Raw genomic sequence first — 25,545 nt, forward strand, 5'->3', positions numbered from 1 at the left:
TTGGGTCGGGGAGGAGGATATGTGCAGGATTGGCTTTGGGTGAGAGGTTGCTAATGTATACATTGGCATCAGTCTTGCATTCGTTCGATTGGCGATTGCCAGAGGGGACAAAGCTCGATCTCTCTGATAAATTCGGTATGATTCTAAAGATGGCAACACCACTTGTTGCGATCCCTACGCCAAGATTATCCAACTTAAAGCTTTATACTTAGCATACTTCAAAAACTATGACCTGTAATGTATTTGAATGTAGCGTGTTCTCTTCTTTCTAGCATACTCCAAAAATAATGATCTATAATTGCAAGTAGTGCTCTCTCTCTAGGAGAAAGTTATGTAGGAGATTTTAGGAGAAAGTTACAAGTGGTGGTTGTGAACCGACCATTTGTTGGAGATTTTATATGATGTGCATGCCTGAAGTCTAGTACTTTTCAGAAGTACAGTGGGACCCACTAGAATGGAGAGATCTTCTTTTCATAGAACTCCAAAATGCCATGTGTAGGAGTGAGTGGGTTGATGGTTACAAGCCATCTGGATAAATTTTAATCTTCAATTTGTTAGGCCCAAATGGGGGCTTCCTTGAAATTGAGACCATTGATCGTATACACATAATCATGTGGTGATTCCACATGTTTCTGGGTGTAATTCAAAGCACATATCTCATTTATAAGCCATCACTTCATTTATTTTTATAAGCCATCACTTATAAAAATAAATGATTCTAGGAACATCACAACTAAATGTGACTGTACATTTGGGCAGAGATGGAAGCACCGGCCCCATTTCACAGTTAGGTGCTTAGATAAGTCCCGAACCATGGACAACCTTAATCAAAATTTGTCATTTGATGAGGCTTACTGTTGATGGATGGCCAAAATAATTTGGCATCCACGTGATCAAACGGATTGATCTGAGTTCCCTTAAGACTGTGGGTGTTTTGTACTAAATATTTTGGTCTAATTCTTGCTGGTTGATGGTCATGGATGGTTCTTTGAATTTGATGGTAGCTTGTCCACTTGCGCCAGCCATCTGTGCATGATCGGATTCATTAGTCCAAATGATATCATGAGACCATGGTCCAATTTTAATAACAGGTTTAGGTATTTACGATTTGTTCTAGCGTAGGTCAACCGGATCATCGAGGAATTGAATCCTTGGATATTTTTAGTGTCTACAGGCAGCGTTCTCTAGAATCCAGCTGTGTTCTAAGCTAAAAGAGACGTGAGAAATAATAAAATATTCAATAACATAGCCGTTCTAAGCAAAAGAGGCGTGTGAAATAATAAAATATTCAATAACGTAGGTGTTCTAAGCCAAAAGAGACGTGAGAAATAATAAAATATTCTATAACGTCGCCGTTCTCAACGAAAAGAGAAGTGAGAAATAATAAAATATTCAATAAAGTCGTTGTTGTCAGCTAAAAGGGAAGTGAGAAATAATAAAATATTACTTTAAAGACAATGATTGACGGTTGGGTTGTGAATTTGCCAAGAAGGACAGCATACGAGGACTCTGATCATGTCTGATTTGTTTATTTTCCTCGCGTGTACGTTGAAGATTGCTGAGGACCACTGTGTGTAACACTGTAATTAACTTTGGTAGTCCGAGGAGTACCATTCATTTACATCTGATACAATAAAAAGGAGAGTTTCATGATGTGATTTGGTAAGAAGACACATACATTTCCGTCCTCTAATAAATCTCTCATTCACTCTATCACAACTCCTCTAATAAGTATTCATTATTATCACTTTCATCACACCAAATTTCATACCTCATTTTCTCTCTGCTTGTAACAAAAACATGTCGGGAATCTTCAGATGGAAGAAGCTAAGAGAAACCGCTACAAAAACCTTAGCCCGATTCACCATATCCGATACCCGATCCCGATCCCGATTCTCCCAAAAATCCCCAATCTCAACCCGATTCAACTGCTTCCATGTCGGAACGTACCGCCGCCGGGAATCGCTAGGGTTTCAAGAGCGGCAGAAATGGGACGGTGGGCCCGACGATTTCCAGACCCGGAAGATCCGAGCGGAAGCCAATTGCCCTCGTTGCTCCAAGCAAATGGATCTCGTCTTCTCAAATCGACAATCCTCACCGTCCATTGCTTCCGATCAAAGCAGCTATCAGGCCGTCAATCTCTGCCCTAATTGCAAAACCGCTTATTATTTTAGACCCTATAAGATGGTCCCATTGCAGGGTAGCTTTGTAGAGATTGGGAGAGTGAATAGAGGATTGCGAAAGGATAATGACGAAAAAGGAGGGGGTGACAATGGGGGAAAAGGAGGGGGTGAGGATGATTTTGGGAGTAGGGTTAGGGTTTCATTTTGGGAGATGTTGAGGTCATACGGAGGGGAGCCGCCGGAGAATTGGCCGGCTCCGGCACCGGAGAAGGGGAATGGGTTGGCTGTGCAGACGCCACCTGGCCCGCCATTTGCTCCGAATGTGAATGTGATAAGGGCCAGTGGGCCAGGGGGGTCTGGTGGGGGCGAGTTTGGGGGGAAGGACGGTTGGGGCGGGTCGAATTTGGGGAAGGATTTGCCCACACCCAAAGAAATCTGTAAGGGGCTTGACAAGTTTGTGATCGGGCAGGAGCGAGCGAAAAAGGTAATTTTTTGGATTTGGTTATTGACTGTTTTTACTTGTAGATAAGCAAGGAGGATTGAGGTTAGATGTTTATGCACATTTGTACCGCATCTCCATTAATTTGAGTGCAGTACATCTATGGAGATTGAAGAATGATATGGATTGATTTGGGTATGGAATGTTTATACCATGCATGGGTGTTCTGAATTCATTTCCCCAAAAAATGAGCCTAAAGTTGAGGGCAGGTGGGCGTTTATACACATTTATTTCATTTATTGTCAATAGGATGACACCACTATCTCTAGAGATCACAAATGCTAGATTAATCCGAAGGGGGCGAGGAGACACTAAATCGACCAAACAAGAAATTCCAAATATTTGAGTAGTGCCATTCTCAAAAAAAGGGTGTGAGGATGTTATTTCCCCATCGATATTTGGGAGAAAGCATAATGTCTGTTCTTAATATGTTTTTCTGCTCTTTATCTTAATGGGTATTACTTGCTTTCAGATATATAGGCAAAGGCAAGATATTTTACGTGTCCAATTGAATGCATCTTTGTTTTGATTATTCGATTGTTTGGGAAGCTGATTTTTCTCTTTGGATCTTAATTCTTGCGATTTGTTGTTCGGTGTTTTTAATAGTAAGATTTTTAAGCTTTTGAATGCATTGTTTTGTAATGATCTCATCACCCACTGCAGGTGCTCTCCGTGGCTGTTTATAACCACTACAAAAGGATCTATCATGCTTCCTTGCATAAAGGGTTGGTTCAATGGGCCTTCCCCTCCCCATCCACTCAGTTTTCTATTTTCTTCTACACATCTTTTTCTGTGCTGTGGGTCTTATTGATATATCATAGTTCTAAACCTTGAGTTGGCAAATATTTGCAGACAGTTCATACATGTGTTTGCTGGTGTTAGCATATGTTGGTAAATTGGATATCTGATTTGAATTCCAGGTCTGGAGCAGATTCTGGGAATCAAGAGGCAGAAAATGATGATAGTGATTCAGTGGAACTAGAGAAAAGCAATGTACTCTTGATGGGTCCCACAGGCTCTGGTATGATCGCCACTTTATAATTTCCTACTTATGTCTTAGCGTGCATGTCCTATGTTGCTTTTCTTCGAATTTGATGAGGTGTATCACATTATTTTTGGTGTTAGTGTTACAACAAACTGAGGAGTTTGTCCAGTTGGTGGCTTAGGTTGCTGTCTCACTTATGTACTGTAATATTGACTTTGAGGACAGGGAAGACATTACTTGCAAAAACATTAGCTCGCTTTGTGAATGTGCCCTTTGTCATTGCAGATGCAACAACACTAACACAGGCATGTTCTGTTCTCATTCTTACTATGTGTTACTTAAGTTCTCTGTTCTCTGTGTACAAATGGGACTTTGAATGCTTCTCTATTGACATTAGGTGGGGGTTCCTCACACATTGGGCCGATTGAGTCTCAATCACCATTAAGCTTCAACAAAATAAATAATTTTCTGTACAAAAAGGAACTTAGTTTGACTTCATATGTATATCATTGCAGTCTGTTTTTACTGTAACTCCCCATAGTAAAATTACAATGATTTTTACTCTGCATTTATGCTTAGAACACCTCCGTGACTGTTACTTGGAAAATTTTCTGTTCCTGTTTTGTTAAAATTGAAAGATGCAATTACTGCTTTGTGCAGGCAGGTTATGTTGGAGAAGATGTGGAGTCAATATTGTACAAGTTACTTACGGTATGGGGTTATGAGGCTTGACAATCATATATGCAGATAGTATACACAGTGGATCTTATTTTTCATATTCTGCTAGACGCTTATTGTAATCTGCTATGTAAATGTAAATTCCAAGGGGCTTCGCTAGCCCATATCATGTGATTTGTATGCTAACATTATCTTTAAATTGTCATTGGAATTTGTGCTTTAAGCATACTTTATTTTCAAATCGGAAGTAATTTGTTTCTGTCTTGCAAGTTTTTTAGTTGCAGAGTGAGAATGCTTTTTTATGGTTATGAGCCTCTGGGCTTGCCGGTGCCATTTGCCATTTGCCATTTGCTTTAAATTAAATCCATGACATGGACAGCTGATTGAACTTTAATACCAGCGCCACCGAGTTTTTCTTTTTCTTGCTTTTTTCAAGTGTACCGAGCACCCTCATTTTCTTGGATGAGATTGCATTTTGAAATCAGTAAGTTGTACACACTTTTTGTTAGCATGGCAAAATATAAGGAGGAACACAATGGAGAGGAAAATCAGTGTCAACTTAAATGCCCGTGTTGACCGGTGCTGATTAGTTGAAAAAAATTTAGAGACTGAATTATGAGATTTTTTTTCTCAACTTTTGGGATTGAATAATGTTTGGACATGATAGAATTTATGAATTTTTAAAAATAAAAAAATACCGCATCGTTTGGAAGTTAAGATTTTGACCCGGCCCAAAGTGACCGAAAAAAGGTCAAATTTTGTACTAAAATTGGAATGTTGACTTTTTATCCTTTTGGAATTGGATCTGTAAACTATTTTTAATAAATCCAACTGCGGGTATTCCCTTATTTACATGTAAATCTTAAGCAAATGCTTAAATGACTTTGCATGTAAATACCAGTTCTAAGAAGTGACAAGAAGAGAGGACAACTAAGAAGAGGCAAGAAGAGAAGAGAAAAAAAGAGTAAAAAGGAGTGTTTTGGCTGAAACAGGGCGGGAACTTACCGAAACCAGACGAAATAGGGGGTGAAACGGAATATGTAGGTATTCCGTTCCGGTTTTCCGGACTGAATGAAACGTTTCAGCCATTTTGGTCGAAACGAAATGAAATTAATAATTGTGCATGGCAGGAATTCATTGAGATTTCATATCGGTGAGGGTGGAAACAGAAACATTTCGGCCATTTCGGGGATATTTAAAACCATGTTGATTTCCCATATATGTCCCCTGTGTCACACATTGAAGTTTCTTTCTTAACTATCTGCCCCCTGCTGGAAAATGTCTATGCTCCATTAATTCTAGCATTTCTGTACATCTTTGAGTTGGTGCTTGGATTGATATTCATTCCATGCATATAATCATGCTTTCCTTTTTTCTATCCATGAATTTGACATTTCCAAATTTTGACATTATTTCAGGTTGCTGATTTCAATGTTTCAGCAGCTCAACAAGGCATAGTCTACATAGATGAAGTTGATAAGATAACTAAGAAGGTTTAATGAGTTTTTGGCATATTCATTAAACACAAAGATACATTTAGACCTAAGAATTGTAATCTATTATTGCTCTCATGTGCAGGCTGAGAGCCTAAACATTAGTAGAGATGTATCTGGAGAGGGTGTTCAGCAAGCATTACTGAAAATGCTGGAAGGAACTGTGAGTGCATAATTTTCTAGTTCTTCTCAATAAAATCTCTATTGTTTAAAAAAAGTGAGTTCATAAATTATGCGTTACCCTTGTTATTTTAATCTTGTTTATGCTGTGACATTTTCTAACTGCGCTTGAACGTAGTTAGAAACCTTAGAAAACATCGAAGGTTTCTAAGCTATTCTTGGGTTTTACTCAATCGAGTTCTTGAGGACTTGATAGTGTTTTTCGCATACTCTGTTGAGTGATTTTTGGCTCTATAAAAGCTAAGTTACCTTTTTAACTTGACTGGAGTTTTGATCTTAATTAAGCAAGTTTTTCGGTAGCTTGATTAGTTTTTTCAATCCTTGTTTCAAACAAATCAGAATATAGCTGGTTAGGGTAAAAATTTAAATACCATCGCATAGCTATTTGTCATAATATCCCCCCGAGCCAAGTGGAGCATGCATGAAGGAGTCAGATGCTTCTTCGATTCTTTTCCCTGGCGTAGCTGGGCCATCCTAGACTTGAACCGGAGACCTCGCCCATGAAGTAAATCATCGCACCTACGATCCAACCAATTGGGAGAGAATCAATAGATTTTTTTTCGGGAGCGATTCATCCTTCCCGAACGCAGCATACCTGTCCATAGTAAAAAAATGCGGCGAATATATACATTACATATGTTTTTAAGTTTTAGAGTTTCCCCTCGCGTTTCCCCCGCATTTCCCAAACATTTCTCAAACATTTCCCTTGTGTTTCCCAAGACATTTCTCAATGCGTTTCACATGTGTTTTTCTATCGTTTTTTCATGTGTTTCACGTTTCCGTTTCATGTTCCGTTTCCCGACCTGATAACTATGTTCTATATTCATCTGGAACTATTGAGTGTTGAGTTCCCCATGTATTTGGATTTTCTGGCAACTTGACATCATTGGATTTGCTATCTTTGATGGATGATTCCTCAGCATTGATTTTTTCTTTTGATGTCTATAAACTCATGAGGGATAATCACTTCAGGAATGTGCTATTAGGAAATGAGGAAGTGACTTAAGTTGATTTGCTCTTGTGTCTAGCATGCATGGTATTTGGGATTTTGATTATTGTTTTGAAATAGAACATTTTCTTTTTCAGACAGTGAATGTTCCTGAGAAGGGGGCTCGGAAGCATCCTCGTGGTGATAACATTCAGGTATTTTATTTTTCATTTTTTGTTTAAAAGATTATGGATTTGATGCAAAATTGTTCTTATCATCATTATTTTCTTTAAAATCACAGTACTATGTAGCGCCTATCCTCTGTGTATTAATTTCATAATTGTGCATGCAATTAGTTTAAGTTAAATCTCAGTTGCACTTATGAAATTCCTATGCAAATTGACCCCATTGTTATGTTACTCCACTTTTTTGCCCCTGCACATGTTTTCAACAACATGTTGAAGTTGCAAGCTTACTGTATATTCGGTGTTTGGACTGTTTCATCATTCATGTTTATTTTCTGGGCACTATGATTCAAGGTTTTAGGTTTCAGTTTCGGTGTTTCGGTTACCAGACAAATGGAAACATGTCGATTTAGTTAGAGATTTTGGTGGAAATCATGTAAAAGGACATAAACAAATGGAAATTTTTTTAAAAAAAAGAACTTCAAGAAAATGATAGAATAAGCACAAATACACTTAAATCTATCACGTAAACAAGACAACCATCCACAGTGGTTCAACAACATTTAACACCTAGTGACATGCATTGTCATGCATGTATAGAATAATTTGGTTCATTCTAAAATCCAATTTTTTTTTAATGGAAGTGGAATATATTAAGCAAGAAAAAAAATGAGAGGAAACCCTGCGACCAAGATGGTCAATACAAGGAGGAATGGTGAACAAGATATACAAAAATACAAACAAGACCATTAAGGGGGGAGAAAATCAAAGATCTCCAAGCTAACCCTATCTCACCATCTCTGGCAAGCCTATTGGCCCCACTATTCGTTGATCTTCTAACATGCTGAAATGAAATCAATGATCCAGTGATACGGTCCTTAATTTCATCCATCCAATGCGCAAACCGCCAAGTTGGCATACTAGTACCTTGAGCCAACAAATAATATTAATGGAGTCGCCTTCAACTAGGACCTGGTCTAGAATACTAGGCTCCAATCATGGTTTTAAATTTCCCCGAAATGACCGAAATGTTTCCATTTCAATCCCCACTGAAACAAAATCCACATGATTTCCTTTCATGTCATTATTTCCTCGAAATTTTGACCGGCATTCTTGATATTCAACCGAAATTCCCAAAATTCGACCGAAATTCCCAAAATTCGACCGAAATGGTCGAAACGACAAAGAAAATGGAAAGGTGTTATTATTTGCTTTTCATTTCATTAATGTAGAGAATGATATTTGGTAGGCAATATCATTGAAATGGACAACAAACTAATCGTATATTATGCATGTGATGTTAGATTGGCATGGGACCAATAATACTTCGTAACTTTGCGGTATTGACATAGAGTTGGGGTCCTTATACGGGACACTGGTCCTCGTACTCATACTTCATTACATTGTAGTTCTTTATTGACTTTACTGTTTTAAACATGGGCGACAGGGCATGTCACTAGGTGCTTGATGTGATTAAGCCATTATGGATGGTATGTTGCTTATGTGATGGTTTCTAAGTATGTATTTGTGCTTATTCTAACATCTCCTAAAGTTTCATCTTAAAATTTTTATCATTTGCATGTGTTTCCATACGTTTCTGTGATTTTACAGGATTTCCACCGAAACCGAAATCTTTCCATTTCCGTGCCGACTGAAACCGAAACCGAAACCGAAATTTAAAACCTTAGCTCCAATATCCTTAACCCTTGGAGAACCGCCATTTGCTCCACCTCATTGGAATCCCTAGTACCGATGGGTTCCGAGAAGGCCAACTCTGTCGACCCGTTGTCATCCCTAAGGGTGCGTTTGGATTGCTGGAATCGGAAACAAGAATTGGCATTTGATTCTGTCCCAGCCAATTCTTACGTCTGGCTGCTCTTAAAAGGTGTAAAGGGAATCATGAAAGGGAAATTCGAGCGGATTATGTTACCGCCCGAGGTAGGTGGTATTCTGATTCCCACGAAGAAAAAAGCCCAATTTGGCTGAGAAATTTGAGGAGAAAATCTCTCTCCATATCTCTCATAAGAAAATCTCTCTCTCTCTCTCTCTCTCTCTCTCTCTCTATTTGAGGAAGAAAAAAATTCTATCCGTGATCTCTCATGAGAATATCCCTCTCTCCGAATTCGTCACCAATTATCTTGTTCTGAAACGGGAGGGATGATGGATCTCTTTCACCTATTATTTTCGTGTAAATTAGAAACGAACAGATTTGTTGAGTGACCACAAGCGATGGAACTAAGAGAAGTGAGCCGTGGATGGCTGATCTTTGTCTCCATCATTGAACAGAGAATTCTCATCCCATTAAGGAAACCCATCGCTTGGATCAGATCAGTGTTCGAGATTTGGCTCCATCATTTATTTGTGGCCCCAATCTAAATAGGTTGTGCTAAAAAATCATCATAGAAGAATCTAACCCTCCGATCAATAGATCTCTACAGATTGGAGGATTTGATCATCCTATTATGATGATTTTTGTGGCACTGTCTATTTGTGGTGGGTCCAAGAAATGAATGGTTTAAATTATCCTATGTGAGAATACATCATTTCCCAACCAGCACGCCTTACCCTTCACCTACGACTACCTACTAGCTACTACATTCTCTCCCTTTTCATCTATGAACCAAGATGTATTGATGTCAATACTACACTAGAATTGGAATTGGCATTCCCTTCACCTGGGGAATTGGAATGGGATTGGAATTTGTTACCAATACCGATTCCTGATTCATGTCACCCAAACGCACCCTAAGGAGTCCCCCAATGCCTGATGGCTGGGAGCCATCGAAACTAAGCTTAAAGAGGCCTGGCGTGGTAGGGTTCCAAACCTGGGTGATGACTACTCTATGCTCACTTCCCCAGCATCTCTCTCTCCACCCATGCCACAAATCAAATGCTAAAATGAACCTAAACATAGAAAGGATCCGCACCCATGCGTTCGTTAAGGCTAGTATCTTCGAGATATGAATTGGGGACTTTTTACCATTCCCATGAAAACTTTACTGTTTCTCTCCTCCAATAGGGACCCAAAGCATAGCTATCATTATCACGTTCCAAAGGATCTTTCCTTTCTTCTACCAAGGAACTAACGGCCAACATTCCAATAACTCACACACTGATTTGGGAAATACATGACATGCCAAACCTATCTAAGATCCTGCACTGTACGTAACTGTACTGTACGTACCTTTCATATGCAATTCATATGCGAATTGAGTGTGCTTCATGTACAATATTTGTTGTATATGGTTTTTATGATTTTTTTTTTGGTCATATTCGTGGAACATGAAACCATTATTTTAAATTTTCATCGAAACAGATACCGAACGCCCTAAATGTTTCTGTTTTCATCTCCACCGAAACACCCGTCGAAGCTGAAACGCATAGAGAAACCAAAACTGTAATTTTATTTGTGGTATAATATATGAATATGTGTTACACTATGATTTGGCCGACACTTCAAATTTATTGCCGACACATGTGTCATGTCGTGTCGACACTCCTTTAGACACTTCTAGATGTACTGCTAGAAGTGTTAGCAACTTAATATGTATGTATGTGTATGAGTGTGACACTATTTCTAGTTTTTAGGGGTTTCCATGTCAGATACCTCATATCCGTGTTGAAACTTGGTCGAAACTCGGCACACGAATCCGTGACCACAAATCATGAATATATGTACTTTCTATTTTAGCCGTGTCCCCGTTTCTAAATTTTGGGAGTTTGCCGTGTCCGACAACCCGTGTCCGTGTCTGCAGATCATAGGTGTTACATAATTATATTCATATGACATGTGAAATGTGGTGTATGTATTATGCATGCATATTTATATGAATTACATGTGAAATGTGGTGTGTGTACTGAATTATCAGACATGTGAGACAGTGCATGTTACTAGGTACTCCATATTGCTAAACCATTATGAGTGGGTTTTTTCTTCTTCTTATGTGATGGTTTTTGATGGTGTATTTATGCTTGCTCTAGTACTTTGTGAACTTTTATCTTTAATGTCCACCATTTACATATGCTTTCTTAATTTTCATACTTTTACAGGATTTTCACCAAAATTTTCATTTGAAACTCACATTTTCCATTTCCATGTCCATCACGACCAAAACCTGATACCTTGCTTGAAACAATTGGTTGGAATGTTTGTCATTGTCATGCAATTTGAACCATTCCTCTCCTCTAAACCCATACGACCCTCTCCTCTACCTCTAGGATTGGCGTTTTATGTTTAATAAAATGAGGTTGAGGTTTTGAGAGTTGGAACAATAATAAATAGAAGCACAAACATTGTAGAGAATGTAAGTCTTTTAGAGTCTGATGTCTCAATACAGAGAGTGAAGCAATGAGGAGCATCTTAGTAGAAGATACATGTAACTATATTTTACAAATTGTTTATGTCTTCATGATTAAGTAGACTGGATGTTCTCCAAAGTCTACATAAACTCAGATTCCCTTCGTTACATAAACTCAGATTCCCTTTGCTAACATTGACTGGTTCTCTGAATAAATGTTGTTGGGACTTACATTGATTGTTATGTTTAAGCTAGTTTTTATCATGCTAATATTTTTATCATTTTTGTGACCATTCCTTTGTCAATTTCATCTCTTTAGCCTATGGGTATGTTATCTGCAGATAGATACGAAAGATATTCTGTTTATATGTGGTGGTGCTTTTGTCGATTTGGAAAAGACCATCTCAGAAAGGTAATTAACTTTCCGTGATGTTAAATATCCAACAATCTTCTTTGGGTACTTTGCTGTTTACCATAGTTTTTTAGGGGAATTTGACTCATCACTATTTGCTAGACGCCAAGATTCTTCTATTGGATTTGGCGCACCAGTACGTGCAAACATGAGAACTGGGGGACTTACAAATGCTGTAGTAACGTCGTCCTTATTGGAATCAGTAAGCATCGAGAAACAGTTATAGGCTGGGAAAGCCCAAACCTGATATCATTTGGTTTATGTATAAATATATTGCCTTCTTTTCTTAACTTCCTCCTTACCCCTTGTTCATTTGGGATTCTATCTAAAAGGCGCATGTGCTATACGCAGGTTGAAAGTGGAGATCTTATTGCATATGGCCTCATCCCAGAATTTATTGGCCGCTTCCCAATCCTAGTTAGTTTGTCGGCTCTAAACGAAGACCAACTTGTTCAGGTGACTTGCAATTTTGATTTTTCTTTCCTTATTTCATTTGTTTCAGTTTCATAAATTTTCTAGAGTACAACACTTATTTTTATTTTATTTATTACTATTCTTTTGGTGCTTGTGTCTGCGTGTGTGTGTGTGTGCATGTGTTGAGTGGGCGGGGGTGACAAAAAGATGGTTTACTTCAGTATTTTCCATTGGTGGATTTTTAATTTTTATGATTAAACATCAATGTTCCAGTTTTTTGTTTTTCTAGCACTATTATCCTAGAACCTAACATATTCATTCCATGATGTTTGTTTCTACCATAGGTCCTTACGGAGCCAAAAAATGCACTCGGTAAACAATACAAGAAAATGTTTACCATGAACAATGTAAGTCTGTTGCTTCTTTAGATCATTTGTTTGGGATCCTCCTATACTCTTGTTTGTATTAAGTTGTGTTCCATTGAGGTAACCTGTGATTTTCAGGTCAAGCTACATTTTACAGAGAATGCGCTGAGGCTGATTGCGAAGAAAGCAATGGCTAAAAATACTGGTGCACGAGGTTTAAGAGCTATATTGGAGAGTGTTCTTACTGAAGCCATGTATGAGGTATGTGCACCCTGTGCTTATCTTGGTACCCAGTAATAGTGGTGATGCACTTTACAGGGAGATTATCTAGTTTTCCTAATTTTTTTACTTCCCTGTTGGTATAGTTTCGAAATACTCGTAGATTTTTCTCCCATATCGATAAATATATATATTACGGTAGTAGTAGTTCAAAGTATTTATTGACGTGTAGTGGATTTTGGAGTGGTTTTTATGGTAGGCAAAAAATCAGTACTTCCATGTCTTTGCAAGTTGTTATCATAACAGCAGATACAAAAACAATGATACCATTCATGTAATAAACCAGTAAAACAACTAACTCATTTCTCCTTTTTGATAAACTCTTCTCAACATGCCATTCTTCTTTCCCATCTTCCATCCCTTTTCATTCCTCTTTTAAACCCTACCATATCTTGTATCTCACCCTCAATGATCGAAGGTTTCACATTTTTTTCACAATATTTGTTTGATTTTTTTTTTTTTGAAATTATTTTTTGGACTTTTTAATAGTTCAATTCGCTTTTCTTTGTTTCACCTCATTGAATCAAAATATAAGGAATAAAAACTAAAATGTAGTGGCACTCTATATTTCCATTAAGACTGAACGTTGATGTATCTCCATGCTTTTGTTACATTACATTAACTGAAATCTCGAAGTATGGCAATTAGCATGTGGATAGATTTTTTTAATGTGGATAGATCTGATTCAGCTATTAATAAACATATCATCCCTAATGTAAGCCTTTCCTTGCTCTTGTCCTCAGATTCCAGATGTGAAAACAGGAAATGATAGAGTAGATGCTGTCGTGGTTGATGAGGCGGCTATCGGTACTGTGGATTCTCATGGATCTGGAGCTAAGATCCTCCGAGGCGATGGTGCATTGGAGCGCTACCTTTCGGAAACCAAGTCAAAAGATCCAGTGGTATGTTATGTAGTTCTCTACTCTTATAGTAGCCTACTTTTAGCAAGCAGAAATGAAATAATGCTTGGTATGTGTGCTGAGAAAGTCAAAACTTATGTTATAAAAAAATCCAGAGCGGAACACGAAGAGGTGATCACAACAGAATATAAACCGCCAAAATCTGAGGCAGTTGAATTACTGCTAGCATCGTTATGATTGGATTCACATCTACTCATCCATTTTATTTTCGAAGGCAACGTACAAAATTATTGAAAGAAAACACAAAAAGAAAAACAGAACATGAAGTCACATGCTAGATCATTAAATGCGGGGAGGAATAAATGCATGCCATTTATATTTGTATCGGATTGTGTTTCGTATTCCATTAGAAGAAAAAAAGAAACAATCAGACTGTGTTCTGTCAAATTACATCGAGAAATGATTTTTGCAGTTGGTGATGTATCTGGAAGTAGAAATGGCCACATTCTTAGGGTAGACAAACTGTTGGCTGTTTTTATGTTTAAAAATTCATCCCTCCATTGCCTTTCAGCGGTATTGCTTGACACGTGTAAAGCCCATATAACTAGAAATAATACAAAAAAGTGCAAAGAGATTCCATGCTTTTGGGTACAGCTAATTGATTTTAATGGATTTTCTTAATGCTCCCCATTTTCTGTTGCAGGCAAACGTTGAAGGGTCAGAGGGCGAATTGGAGGGAGAATCAGAGCTCTCTTCCAGAGCCATGAGCATGTAATTTGTTACCTCAGTTGGTAACAGCTGTAAAATCCCTATACATGCATTTAAATTGATGTAATTATCCTTGTAATCAAGGCTTCTTCTTCAATGAAAAATGTAGCATGCTAATTTAAGTAATGTGTAACATTTCTCATTTTAGGTTATTTACAGATTGATGTATTGCATTGCAATTGCAAAATAAACAATTTTTGTTTCCTTTTGGTTTTCTTCAAATGACTGGTGATTGTAAAAGAAATTGCTCTGCGAATGACCAAAGTCCTCTGGGATTTTTGGGAGTATTGAAAGAAAAAACAAACTGAATGTGGTTAAGATACTAGAAGTGTTTTACACTTGGAAGGAATTGCCATCTTTGGCTGTACTGCCCAACAAAAAGAATTATTTGGCTGTACCCTTTTAGCTCTTTTCTTTCTTCTTTTTTAATTTTTTTGGGAATGGTTTCTTTTAGCTATTGTTAGTGAAATTTATGTGAATTATCCAATTGTGGGTCAAAAGAAGAGCCATGGAGGTGTTAGGAAGAGCAGGAATGCCTCCCTTCTGGGTGGTGCTCAGTGCTTATCATGTGTTTTCTGTTGACAATTTTCCTTTCCTCTACCTCGGGTGAATTTTAGGTTTATGTAGAAGTAAATTTCAATGTAGTAGAGAGAGAAGAAAAGATTATAAGCAATATATGTTCCTACAATTTTTGTTGTGTTTAACATGAAAGAGAAGAATCCTTTTTATAGCTAAATATGTAATTGTTTGGATTTAAAAACAATTCAGATTTCCAAACATAAAAACACACATGTAAAATTGTGTGGGGTTGGGAAGTCCAATGCCAATATTGCTATCAAAATGAATTTCAATACTTGGGTTTTTGCTATAAGTAAATAATTAATTTTGTAAATTAAAAATGGGAAAACTACTAGAAACCCCTTGATCAAAACCTATTCACTGTCTTGCAAATACTCCTACTGAGTTTATTTCGGTTCAACCCCTTCTTTCGCATCCACCCCACAAATCCTATCTTATGGTCTGACACTGTTAATGCCATCTACCTTTTGCCTAATCCTAACTTTCATGGCCAAATGAAACATATATGAATGTTGGAAATTGACTTTCATTTCGACCGCGATCAGATATCGAAGAAAATCCTTGCATTGCAACCTATATTATGACAACAACCCTCCGATCTATAGATTATGCTGTTTCTCTTTAGATCGGGGGCTAGGATCATCCTATGGAAATGATATTTTGGGGCGCAACCTATTTACGATGTGGCCCATCAAATGGACGGTTTGGATCATCCTATGGTGTGGGCAGTTAGGAAATAGATATGAAATCTAGTATAGGTATTGGATGAGTTTTAGTGAAGATGACACTTTCTTGAAAATTCAACTCCTAAATTTAAGGATGTTTTGATAATTTTGTACATAGTTTTAGAACTGAGCCTCCTTTTGGAAGTGGTTTCCATTCTCTACATGGGAATGTGAAATGATTAAAAAGACTTTAACGCGCATGTTTGCATATATGATGAATCATAAGAAACTATGTCATGAGAATTATTAAAAATCATGTGTGGAAATGACATGTAATGGATCCTGTGTTTTGTCCTGCTTTTGGGGCTTTTTTCCCTCTCAACAGGAAAATTCGTGACGATCATTATGAATTTTCTGTTGTATGAATTGAAAGCAATGGAATGCTTAGACCCTGTTTGTATTGGATTTTGAGAATCGATTTTTTACTCCGGACCCAAAATTAAGGCCTTGTTTGTTTTAGATTTGGAGAACCGATTGTGAGTCCTACCAATAATCAGTTTTGGACTCACAACCGGTTCTTCAAATCCAAAAAAACAGGAAATGGATTTTTGAGTGAATAATCAGTTTTGGACTCAACTGATTCTCATTATCGGACTCGATAAAACGTAATTTTGAGTCCAATAATCAGTTATGGACTAAAAAATCAATTGTCAAAATCCAAAACAAACAGGGCCTAAATTGTTACGGTACTTCTGAGACTAGAAATATATGATTAAAATCTTCAATCAGCATAATGTTGGACCAGTTTTGTCCAATGAAAATGCTCTCTACACGCAGTTATTTTGATAATTGCACTCCTATATTAGGCAAGTGATATTTCATGTACTAGCTGGATTAGTTACTATTCTTTTTGTGATTCTGGGACTTGGAAAATGACATTCAATCTAAATTTCCATTCATGGCAGAAGATGATACAGAAACTGTTGGAATGGATAAAGCCTTCATGATCACGGGCATAAAATAAATTTGGAATAAAAAGGGATACTAGATGCTAAAAACTATTAAAAAAAACATATATGCCTCAATATGAATGCACTGAACTAACTCTACAGATCTCAGGATTTCAAATTTCAAACATTTCTGGATTTTCTTCTGCCTGCAACTCAAAAGATTAATTTACCCAACTTAGATGATGTTATCAACTTGCCTAGTGAGGAAAATATTAAAAAGAAAAAGAAGGAAAAGGAAGGAAGAAAAGAATTGATGACCCAATTTTTTAATTTTGACAAGAGAAAATCATTAATTTTAATTAGTGTAACGAGAGCAGTGCCAAATCAAAACAAGAAGGGTGCATATCATCTCCATTTTTTTTTCTTCATTGAATAAACACAACTGCCCATAACTCAAAACAACTAGTAAAAAGCAAGTCTAACATTCTCTATAATGTTTCCAAAACACCAGCACAAGAAAATGAAAGAAAGCAAGTGAATATAAAGCAGAGAGAGAGAGAGAGAGAGAGTCATAGGAGAGAAACAGACCATTAAAGAGCTCCTCCTTGCTTCAGCTACAGAAGAATGAGAAACCAAATGGTATCCTTAAGTGAAATGTTTTAATAGATTTCTACACTGGATAATAAACACAAACACACCCACAACTGAAATCTACCAAACCTCCAAACTACCACATCTCAGCAATGAAAATGGAAAACCCAAAAGAAAAGAAACACCATACTCTAAAATTCAGCTCCAAACTAAGGGAACAACTGGTTCAATTAGAGTCCTTCTTTGCCAAGTTATGCTTGTTATTGTGCATCCACACCTTGAGAACTCTCCTCCTAATCCCAATCTCCTGACAGAATTGTTGCACCACACTCTCGTCTTGCTTTTGTAACCTCCACCCAACCTTCTCTGCAAAACCCAACATTTTCTCCTTTTGCTCTTGACTGAACTTTGTTCTATACCTCTTCTTCATCAAAGGAGGCCTAGCCAAAACCCCACCACCACCTTCTTGTTCATCTGACTCAGATGGCAGACCCAAGTTGTAGGACATGATCATGTGGGGGTGTGGTGGCCTTGGAATGAGACTGTTCGTAGGGTACCCAAAGGCTTCTGACCCTGCAATCAAGACACCCTTTTGACCCACCACCTTCCTAGTGCCATTGAGATGGAAACAATCGCATGGAGAGGACTCACCTTCTATATCTTTTCTATGGAAGTTCCTATGGCAATTGCAAGCTGAGCATTTGAAGGCTTCAAGGGTGCCTTCTTCACCACTTGGCATGAATTCACCACACCCATCTGTGGCATTTCCACCCATGGAAGCTGCATGGTTTTTGAGGCATTCTCTGTATCTGATCAGCTTCTTGTAGGGCATTTGGTCCTCCAGATTAGTAGGGAGAGGGCCATTTGAGGGGAGTGCTGGAGCTGAGGAAGGGATGATATGGTTGTGAGGTGGGGGGTCATGGATCATGTGACCATGAACACCACCATAACTGCTGTTTAAGGGGATTGGGATATCTGGTTCATGAGAAGAAATATCCATACTCTCCATACTCTCTGGTTTGTTTGAAAGACCCCAAAAAACGAAGGAACAAAGACAAGAGAATTAGACCCAGATAATTGAATTGGGAATTCGACTGAGTCTGAGTTTCTTGGCTTTTATCTTGGAGGAAACATACCACTACTCTCTCTATCTCTCTCTCTCTCTCTCTCTCTCTCTCTCTCTCTCTCTCTCTCTCTCTCTCTCTCTAAGATACTACAGAATTAGAGACTGAGAGATTCTTGAGAATCTTTTTCTGAATACCCATTTCTCCATTTGTTTTTTTGCTTCAGATACAAGAGAAGAAAAATGAGAAGGATTAGAAATAGATGTTTTGGGTCTGAGATTCTAAGAGTCAGCTACACAGTTTTATTTTTGCTGGCAAAGCCAAAGGAAAACAAATAGACACTGAAGGATCAGAACGGGATGATTAGAATATTAATTGATTTAGTACTGAGATTCTAGCCTTCCTAGGGAATCCAACCTAAATGTCCAATACTATTTTCCCCTAGCAAAGCTTGAAGAAAATAAGAAGTAAATGAGAGTTACAGACCAAGAGTTGGCTGAACTTTAAGCCCTGACATTCTAGAGTTTCATGCCTAAAAAACCCATCTCTTTTTCCCTCTCTTGTTTTTGAGATGGAGAATTAAGGATCTAAAAGTCTAAACATTTCATACAAAGAAGAAAACAATAAGGTATTAAACTCTCTAGACTTAGTAAACCTGTTCCATCATCTATAGACTAAAAGAAAAAAAAGGAACTAGTAAAACAAGATAACTACCAGAGTGCTCTCTGAGGGCTAGAGTTTCTCAACATTGCATTAAAAAAAGAATAGAAAAACTAGTAAAACCAGAAACTACCAGAATAATTCTCTCTAAAGGTGGGAGTTTTGCAACAATGCAGAATACTGGTTGATAAGGAGAATCTTGTTTAGGGACAATGATAGGGGAAGATGAGAGAGAGAGAGAGAGAGAGTTGGAATTTAACAAAAATGAAACAAAAACACAAAGGGGTGGAGAAGGAGTAGAGAGAGGGGATGAGGGGAGAAAATGGGGAGATTTTGTGGGTGGGTTTTGCTAGTGAGGCTCTAAGCAAGAGCTTATAGTAGTAGTGAGAGAGCAGAAAGGTGGAAGAGAGGGAAAAAAGCAGTTTTTTTACAGACAAAGAGGAGGACAGAGAGTTTTAGAGGGAGTGATAAAAAAAGTGGGGTACTTGCTTTGCTTGCACTATCAGGCACCAAGCTTACGGTATACAGAGAGCAGTGTGTCAGAGAGAGAGAGAGAGAGAGAGACTGTTACACCCAAATGAGACACCCAAATGAGAATTGAGAATTTTTAAAAACAAAATTTGTTCAATTACCAAAATCTCCTCAGTGATGTTTATTTTTACTTGGAGCAAGATGCCAATTTCCATATTGCCCTCATATTTTTCTTTAAATAAATTGATTTTAATTTCTTTACTTTTCTTTATTCTCAGTTGGTAAGGGTTTAAGCCAGTGGTCCCAAGAGCCTTTTGCCCCTCTGAATCACTGACAGTCCCAACTGTTGAAAAATACAAACACCTAATTTTCATTGACTTTAAACAACACTCTACATTCTAAATTCAATGAAGAGAAATAGCAGAAATTCTCTAATTAGTTTGCTTCATCTTTGTTAGTGAGGGGGTTTGATGTAGTTAGTAATTTTGGTACATTAAATGGAGAACATGGGTTCAAGCCAACAGTGTTATCTGTGGCCACTGTGATCCTCCGAACATTTGAAATAAAATAAAATTTAGCAAAACCTCACTTAGATATGCTGAATTGACCAAAATACCCTTGTAAAATTATTATAATGCCCTCCTTTGATCTATCGGTATGGCCAAACTTCCCCATAATATTCACCATCCCTTTGGTATTTGAAGACAAATGTAATGTAATTAGAGAGAGAGAGAGCTTTCAATTTCAAATACATCACAATAACCACAACCCTTCCCATTTCCCAATAACCAACCCTTTTTTTACTAGTGTTTTGATTAACCCTTCCTTTTTTACTAGTGTTTTGATCACAAAAGAAAGGAAAAACCCAAACTAGAAACACATTATCCCATGGAATATTTATATTGGTATTAGGAGAAACTTCTAACCAAAATTCTCATCAAAGACATGATTGTAAATATTATTTTGGTGGATCACCATCTACGATGCACAACTTTGTAGTTCTGATGGGATCCCAGTGCATTTGTGCTGGTATGATTACACCCTTATTACGTACCATTAACAATAAAACTATGAAATTAGATTGTGGATTCTTCTTGAAGAGCTCCCTCACTGGCATGTGTGAATACAAACATACAAGTATTATAAGGTAAGTCTCCTACGCTACAAATTAGAATGTTAGTTACTGGGGGCTTAGTGCAAGGAGACGCGCTTATCTATAAGACATTTGAGAAGTTTCGTAGTACATTGATTGGGCCATTCACATGTTGTTGTATGATCTGGGTTATTCATTGAGATGTCAAAGCCTAAAAAATCATCCCCAATTCCTAAAAGTTCAATTGGTGGCCCTCCAAATGGATGGTTAAGAAAAAACATTGACTAATGACCCTGGTTAAAATGCACAAATTAGACGGCTACGATTGTTGAATTGATGTGGTTATTTTGGGCTCTATCATCTTCGAGATGGTCCATACCAGATGAACAATCTCGATCATACCCACATGATATCAGTATGATCTAAGCCATTCATCTGAACAATCTCGATCATACCCACATGATATCAGTATGATCTAAGCCATTCATCTAATAAATTGCGCAAAAATTAGTTCCACCAAACTATCCTAACCATTTGATCAAATGCGTGCAGATTGACAATTGCAAGAAAATAGAGCAACATTTCGGATTTAGTAGACAAAAGCCTTACGATTGGATGAACGGCCTATGGTAGTACTGATTGAATGAACGGCCAAGATCATGCTGAAATCGTGTGTGGGCCCAGCTAATTGGAACTCTCTTCTAATAGCATCTCATTTTATGATTCCCCATAAAATTTTATCACGACCATTGTTACCCAAAAGCCCTAATTTCACTCTCTATGAAGGGATTTATGTCCCAAATCACTTTCCATTCCTTTACTCCTCTCCCTACTCATTTTAAACACCCTTTTCCTTTCGTTGATTTTTTTTCCTTCTTTATTTCGATATTGCCATTATTTTCTATCTGAATAATTATCAGAACTACAAATGATGGAATTTTTTTTTATTTGAACAGGGAATTATTTTTCCTGTATAAAGAAAATGACCTAACAATCTAAAATTTCGTTTTTCTTTGTTTTTTTATCCATTTTGAAAATAGTAACAAACAAAAATCAAGAGAGAGTAACAACAACAATGATCAAAAGAAAATGCACCCATTTTACACCAGGAAGACCCCCTAGTCAGGAGTCCATACACTAGGAAGACCCCTTGTCAGGACTCAGCAGTCCATAATTCTATAGAATTATCTTAGAGTGAGATTGTTAGGTTGTGTTATTTAACCGAACCGAACCGTTGCCCCCGATTTCCAATGAATATGAGTAAGCGGTGAAGACATTGGTCGAAACCCAACCGAAACCGAAAAGAAAATTCGGTTACCAAACCGATTCAAATTTCGGTTCGGTTCGGTTTGGGGGTCAAACCGAACCGAAACTGAACCATTGCCACCGATACTTCTGTGAGAGGACACATCTATGCTGACTTTGCACCCTCAAGTTTAACTGCACCCATGTGTCACATTTTGGTTCCACTGACATTAATTTTATGACTTTTTTTCTAAATTATACTTACATTTAACATACTACATACATCTAGAGAAGCGTCATAATACATGTTATATAAGTGACCCAACAGCTACAAAATGAATGTTAATTGGCTGGTAATTTATAGATAATGTATCTTTTATTTAATACTAAGGAAATAAATGAATATATAATATAATAAAAATATAAAGTATTAGTAAATACAAAATTTACTTGAAATTGACAATATATTTTGAGAAAATGGTTTAAAAATATCCATATATTGTGATTAATTAGCTTCTAAATAAACTTATAATGTGGCTATAGTCTATGTACGTCAACCAAGGTGAAAATAAATGAGTAGTTTACTATAGTTGTAGAGGAGATGGTGTCTTAATGGATAAATGTACTTAAACATGTGCTTGCATTTATGGCATCAGTGTGGGTGTTTGAGGATTGTATTGATTCTGTTGGGAGAAGAAATCAAAAGGGTATTTAATTATTTATAATGTTGGGAGTACATATACTTGCTTGACCCTATTAAGTACTGTGGGGTCTCACACTTTTTTTAGTTTCTGATTTTCAGAGGAGAGAAAGGAATAAGTCACAGGAAAGGATGTGAGATTTTTAATACATTTGAAAGGGAAAAGAGTATTCCAAAGTCATGGATTTAAGTGATTGTAGAACATAAAAGGCCGATAAAATAAAAGAGTCTATTCGAAAATTCTAATAATGTAATTAATTATTTGAAACAGTTTTGTTTAGTTTTCTTTGTGGGTCTTTATTTAGTATTGGGATCGTGTCTTGTCACCTAAAAAAGAGTGATTCTCTTGTAGTTTCCTAATGAGATTAGTAGAGAATGTTTGGTTCTGTTGTTGTTTTCTAGATAAGAGACACACTTGGCCTGCTTGTTTCGGATTGATTGTGAGTCCAAAACTGATTATTGGACTCAAAATTAAATGTAAATGTGATTCCATTAGTTAGTTTTGGGGGATTTGCTAGGGACCATCCAGAAGGCATTTCGCAGATCGGCTGTTACATGAGAGAGCTGCAGCCACCTCAGATGAATTAAATGACTGAGACTGTTGGGACCCAGAGGGATTTTTCCACCCTCGGAGACATACCACGACCCAGCTCATATTACTTTTGAGACTCCGGTAGAACTCATCCTTAAAAGCTAGCCCTTAAGGGGAGGGTTCCCAAGTCCTTACATCCTTTCACATTTCTGATGTAGGATCTTTTTGCTTTTGCTTGGAATCCCAACAGAGACAAAATATGAGCCTATGTATCTGCTTTCTCATTTGGATCCAAGTGGAGCATAATGAGTTACTGTTTTACTTATTTGGGGTTGTGGAGAAGATGTTACAATTCCTACTGAAAACGTGTTTGAACAGCAACCCTGCCACCCTATCATTTTACCTCACTGTACACTCATTCTATTTCCCCTTCTTTTTCTTTTGGAGCAGAAATCCATCTCTACACCATTTTCTAATTTCCGAATTCTGGGCAAATTACTTTTCATATACATTATTATTATTATTATATCTGATTTAACGAGTCTTTGAAGATTGCCAACCTATCATTTTTGCTAACTTCACGCCCACTCTTTCTGCCTCTAATTCTAATTTTCTTTCTTTGAAGATTGCCTTCATAAACTACAACTTTCATGCATTTTCCAAAATCTATTCTTGGCTTCCAAATCAGTATAGTCAGAAAACCTCACTCCCTTATTTTGCTAATAACACTCCTCGGATCTCCCACACAATTAGTGGTGGTGGAATTTTTTGCTATCTCTTAAAAATAAGTCACTGTGCTATTGAACTGATATTCTGCTAATATCAGTTGCCTTATTTTGATAATGCCACTACTAATTTTATCTTACATGGGCAGATATTAGCACTCGTTGACTCGTTGTGGTAAAAATAAGACGAGCTCCCGATTCATGAATGACAACCTTAGATGGGTGTCATTACTAATTCTTATGATGTTCGTACCAGTCCCCAATAGCTCACGGGGTTAAGGGATGAAATTACCCCTGAGATGATAAAAAATTACACAAGTGGCTGGTTGTATTTTCCACCTATCCAAGGGTATTTCTGTACTTTAATGCGTTGCTGAAGAAAAAGTAGCGAGTATCCATACCTTTTCTGAAAATGCACGGGAGAAAAGTCTATCTGGTTTAAAAGAATCGCGAATGGACAGAAATACCCTGACCTTTTTCCCAGAATAACCAATCATGTTTTGGGGGAATTTCGTACCATGGAGTGATTTACATAGATGAGGAGCTTACAAGGACATATTATGTATGGCCCAAAACAAATCTCATTGTTGGAACATGATGGGACCCACATCCTCATGGGTCCCACTAGGTACCAAAGGGACCACTCGTGACTCGACTTTAACTTATGTGGGCTCATCTGGCATAGTGTATGCAAAGACATGGGGGTTTTGTCCTAACACTTTGACAAATTAGCTCTGCTAATTAAGTAAGATTGTGTGTGTGAGAAAGAGAGCGAGAGAGAGGGGCAACGGGGCATGAGTGTGACAGAGACAGCGAGGCTACCAAACCTCTGGCATATAGAAGGAATTACAATGTTGTTTGTCATATCTTTGATGAAGATTCTGGTGGAGTAATCACATTTCACTTGAATTTTATGACCCTTCTCCCATCCTCACTTGATTTTTAATGTCATTTGAGTTGAATTCTCCATCCCTTTTCCATTCTCTCTCTCATGGTATCATTTCGTGAACCCTTCTTCTATATATTAACTAGCTAACGAATAGAAGAATATGTACAGGCTACTGATGTTGGCACTATCATGTTTTAATAATTCCACACACTCATTTTCTCTTTTCATTTTTAAACAGCTGTAATATATATATATATATATGTTGGATTATTTAATCCAATTAAGTTTCAAATATTAAATTTGGGCTGAGGCTTTAAGGTGGCTTTTCATATCCTTTGAAAACTCTAAAGGTTATTACTTAAATAAGTGAATGAGTTAGACTAATGAATCTATTTATTTGTTTACATTAATAGATTCATGATAAGCTTTGACTCTTTATGAGACTCTCTATGGTCCATTTAATGTGACTCTTTGGTTTTATCATTTAGTGGTATGCCTTGGTTACTCTCATTAAGAGTGATTCCAGAAAATGAAGAGACACTTGGCTAGCTTATAAAAAGAAATAAAAAGTACAACTTTTCTAATGTAGAGAAAAGTGAGAAGAGAATAGTTCCCTCCCATTGTTGTGTGAGAAAAGAAAACCCAATCAAGGGTGTGTCCCCTAATTTTGGTGTGATTTGTTCCACCATTTCTGTGTGAGGTTAAGGTTCACACATGAAGCCTCAAATTACTGTGTGATATTGGTCCACAGTTAGATCTTGTGAGATTACGTTCCACAAGAAGATTGTAGAGCCCAATTTGCTTAACTGGAGAGACTAAAAGCTTTACGTTCAAAATGTTTGGTAGGTGCACTTAGTTGATATTCCTGGAGACGGTTCGGTCATCAGATCCTTGCACCGGAATAGGGCCGAATA

General features: G+C 37.4%; 2 protein-coding genes across 3 annotated transcripts; one reads left to right on the forward strand and one right to left on the reverse strand.

The window, feature by feature from the left end:
- Nucleotides 1–1,656: 1,656 nt before the first annotated feature.
- LOC143857767 (CLP protease regulatory subunit CLPX1, mitochondrial-like) lies at nt 1,657–14,754 on the forward strand. The gene is made up of 15 exons (XM_077368238.1): nt 1,657–2,607; nt 3,286–3,347; nt 3,543–3,643; nt 3,833–3,916; nt 4,272–4,318; nt 5,704–5,778; nt 5,864–5,941; nt 7,045–7,101; nt 11,711–11,781; nt 11,884–11,983; nt 12,133–12,237; nt 12,540–12,602; nt 12,699–12,821; nt 13,583–13,741; nt 14,403–14,754. Exons 1-15 carry the CDS (start codon nt 1,801–1,803, stop codon nt 14,472–14,474), a joined length of 2,004 nt encoding a protein of 667 aa, XP_077224353.1. The 5' UTR covers nt 1,657–1,800; the 3' UTR covers nt 14,475–14,754.
- A 2,481-nt stretch (nt 14,755–17,235) lies between these two features.
- Nucleotides 17,236–19,502, reverse strand: LOC143858171 (zinc-finger homeodomain protein 3-like). 2 transcript variants are annotated; one of them, XM_077368809.1, is made up of 2 exons: nt 17,904–19,502; nt 17,236–17,825 (listed from the first exon to the last, which is right to left on the reverse strand). In XM_077368809.1, exons 1-2 carry the CDS (start codon nt 18,259–18,261, stop codon nt 17,479–17,481), a joined length of 705 nt encoding a protein of 234 aa, XP_077224924.1. In that variant the 5' UTR covers nt 18,262–19,502; the 3' UTR covers nt 17,236–17,478. The 2 variants fall into 2 exon arrangements, with proteins under 2 accessions (XP_077224924.1, XP_077224923.1); XM_077368808.1 differs by having other exon boundaries at nt 17,236–19,494.
- Between the last annotated feature and the right edge of the window lie 6,043 nt (nt 19,503–25,545).

Source organism: Tasmannia lanceolata, unplaced genomic scaffold (assembly GCF_043159265.1).
Source record: "Tasmannia lanceolata isolate RefF3 unplaced genomic scaffold, GAP_Taslan_0.1 ptg000025l, whole genome shotgun sequence".
Lineage (NCBI taxonomy): Eukaryota > Viridiplantae > Streptophyta > Magnoliopsida > Canellales > Winteraceae > Tasmannia > Tasmannia lanceolata.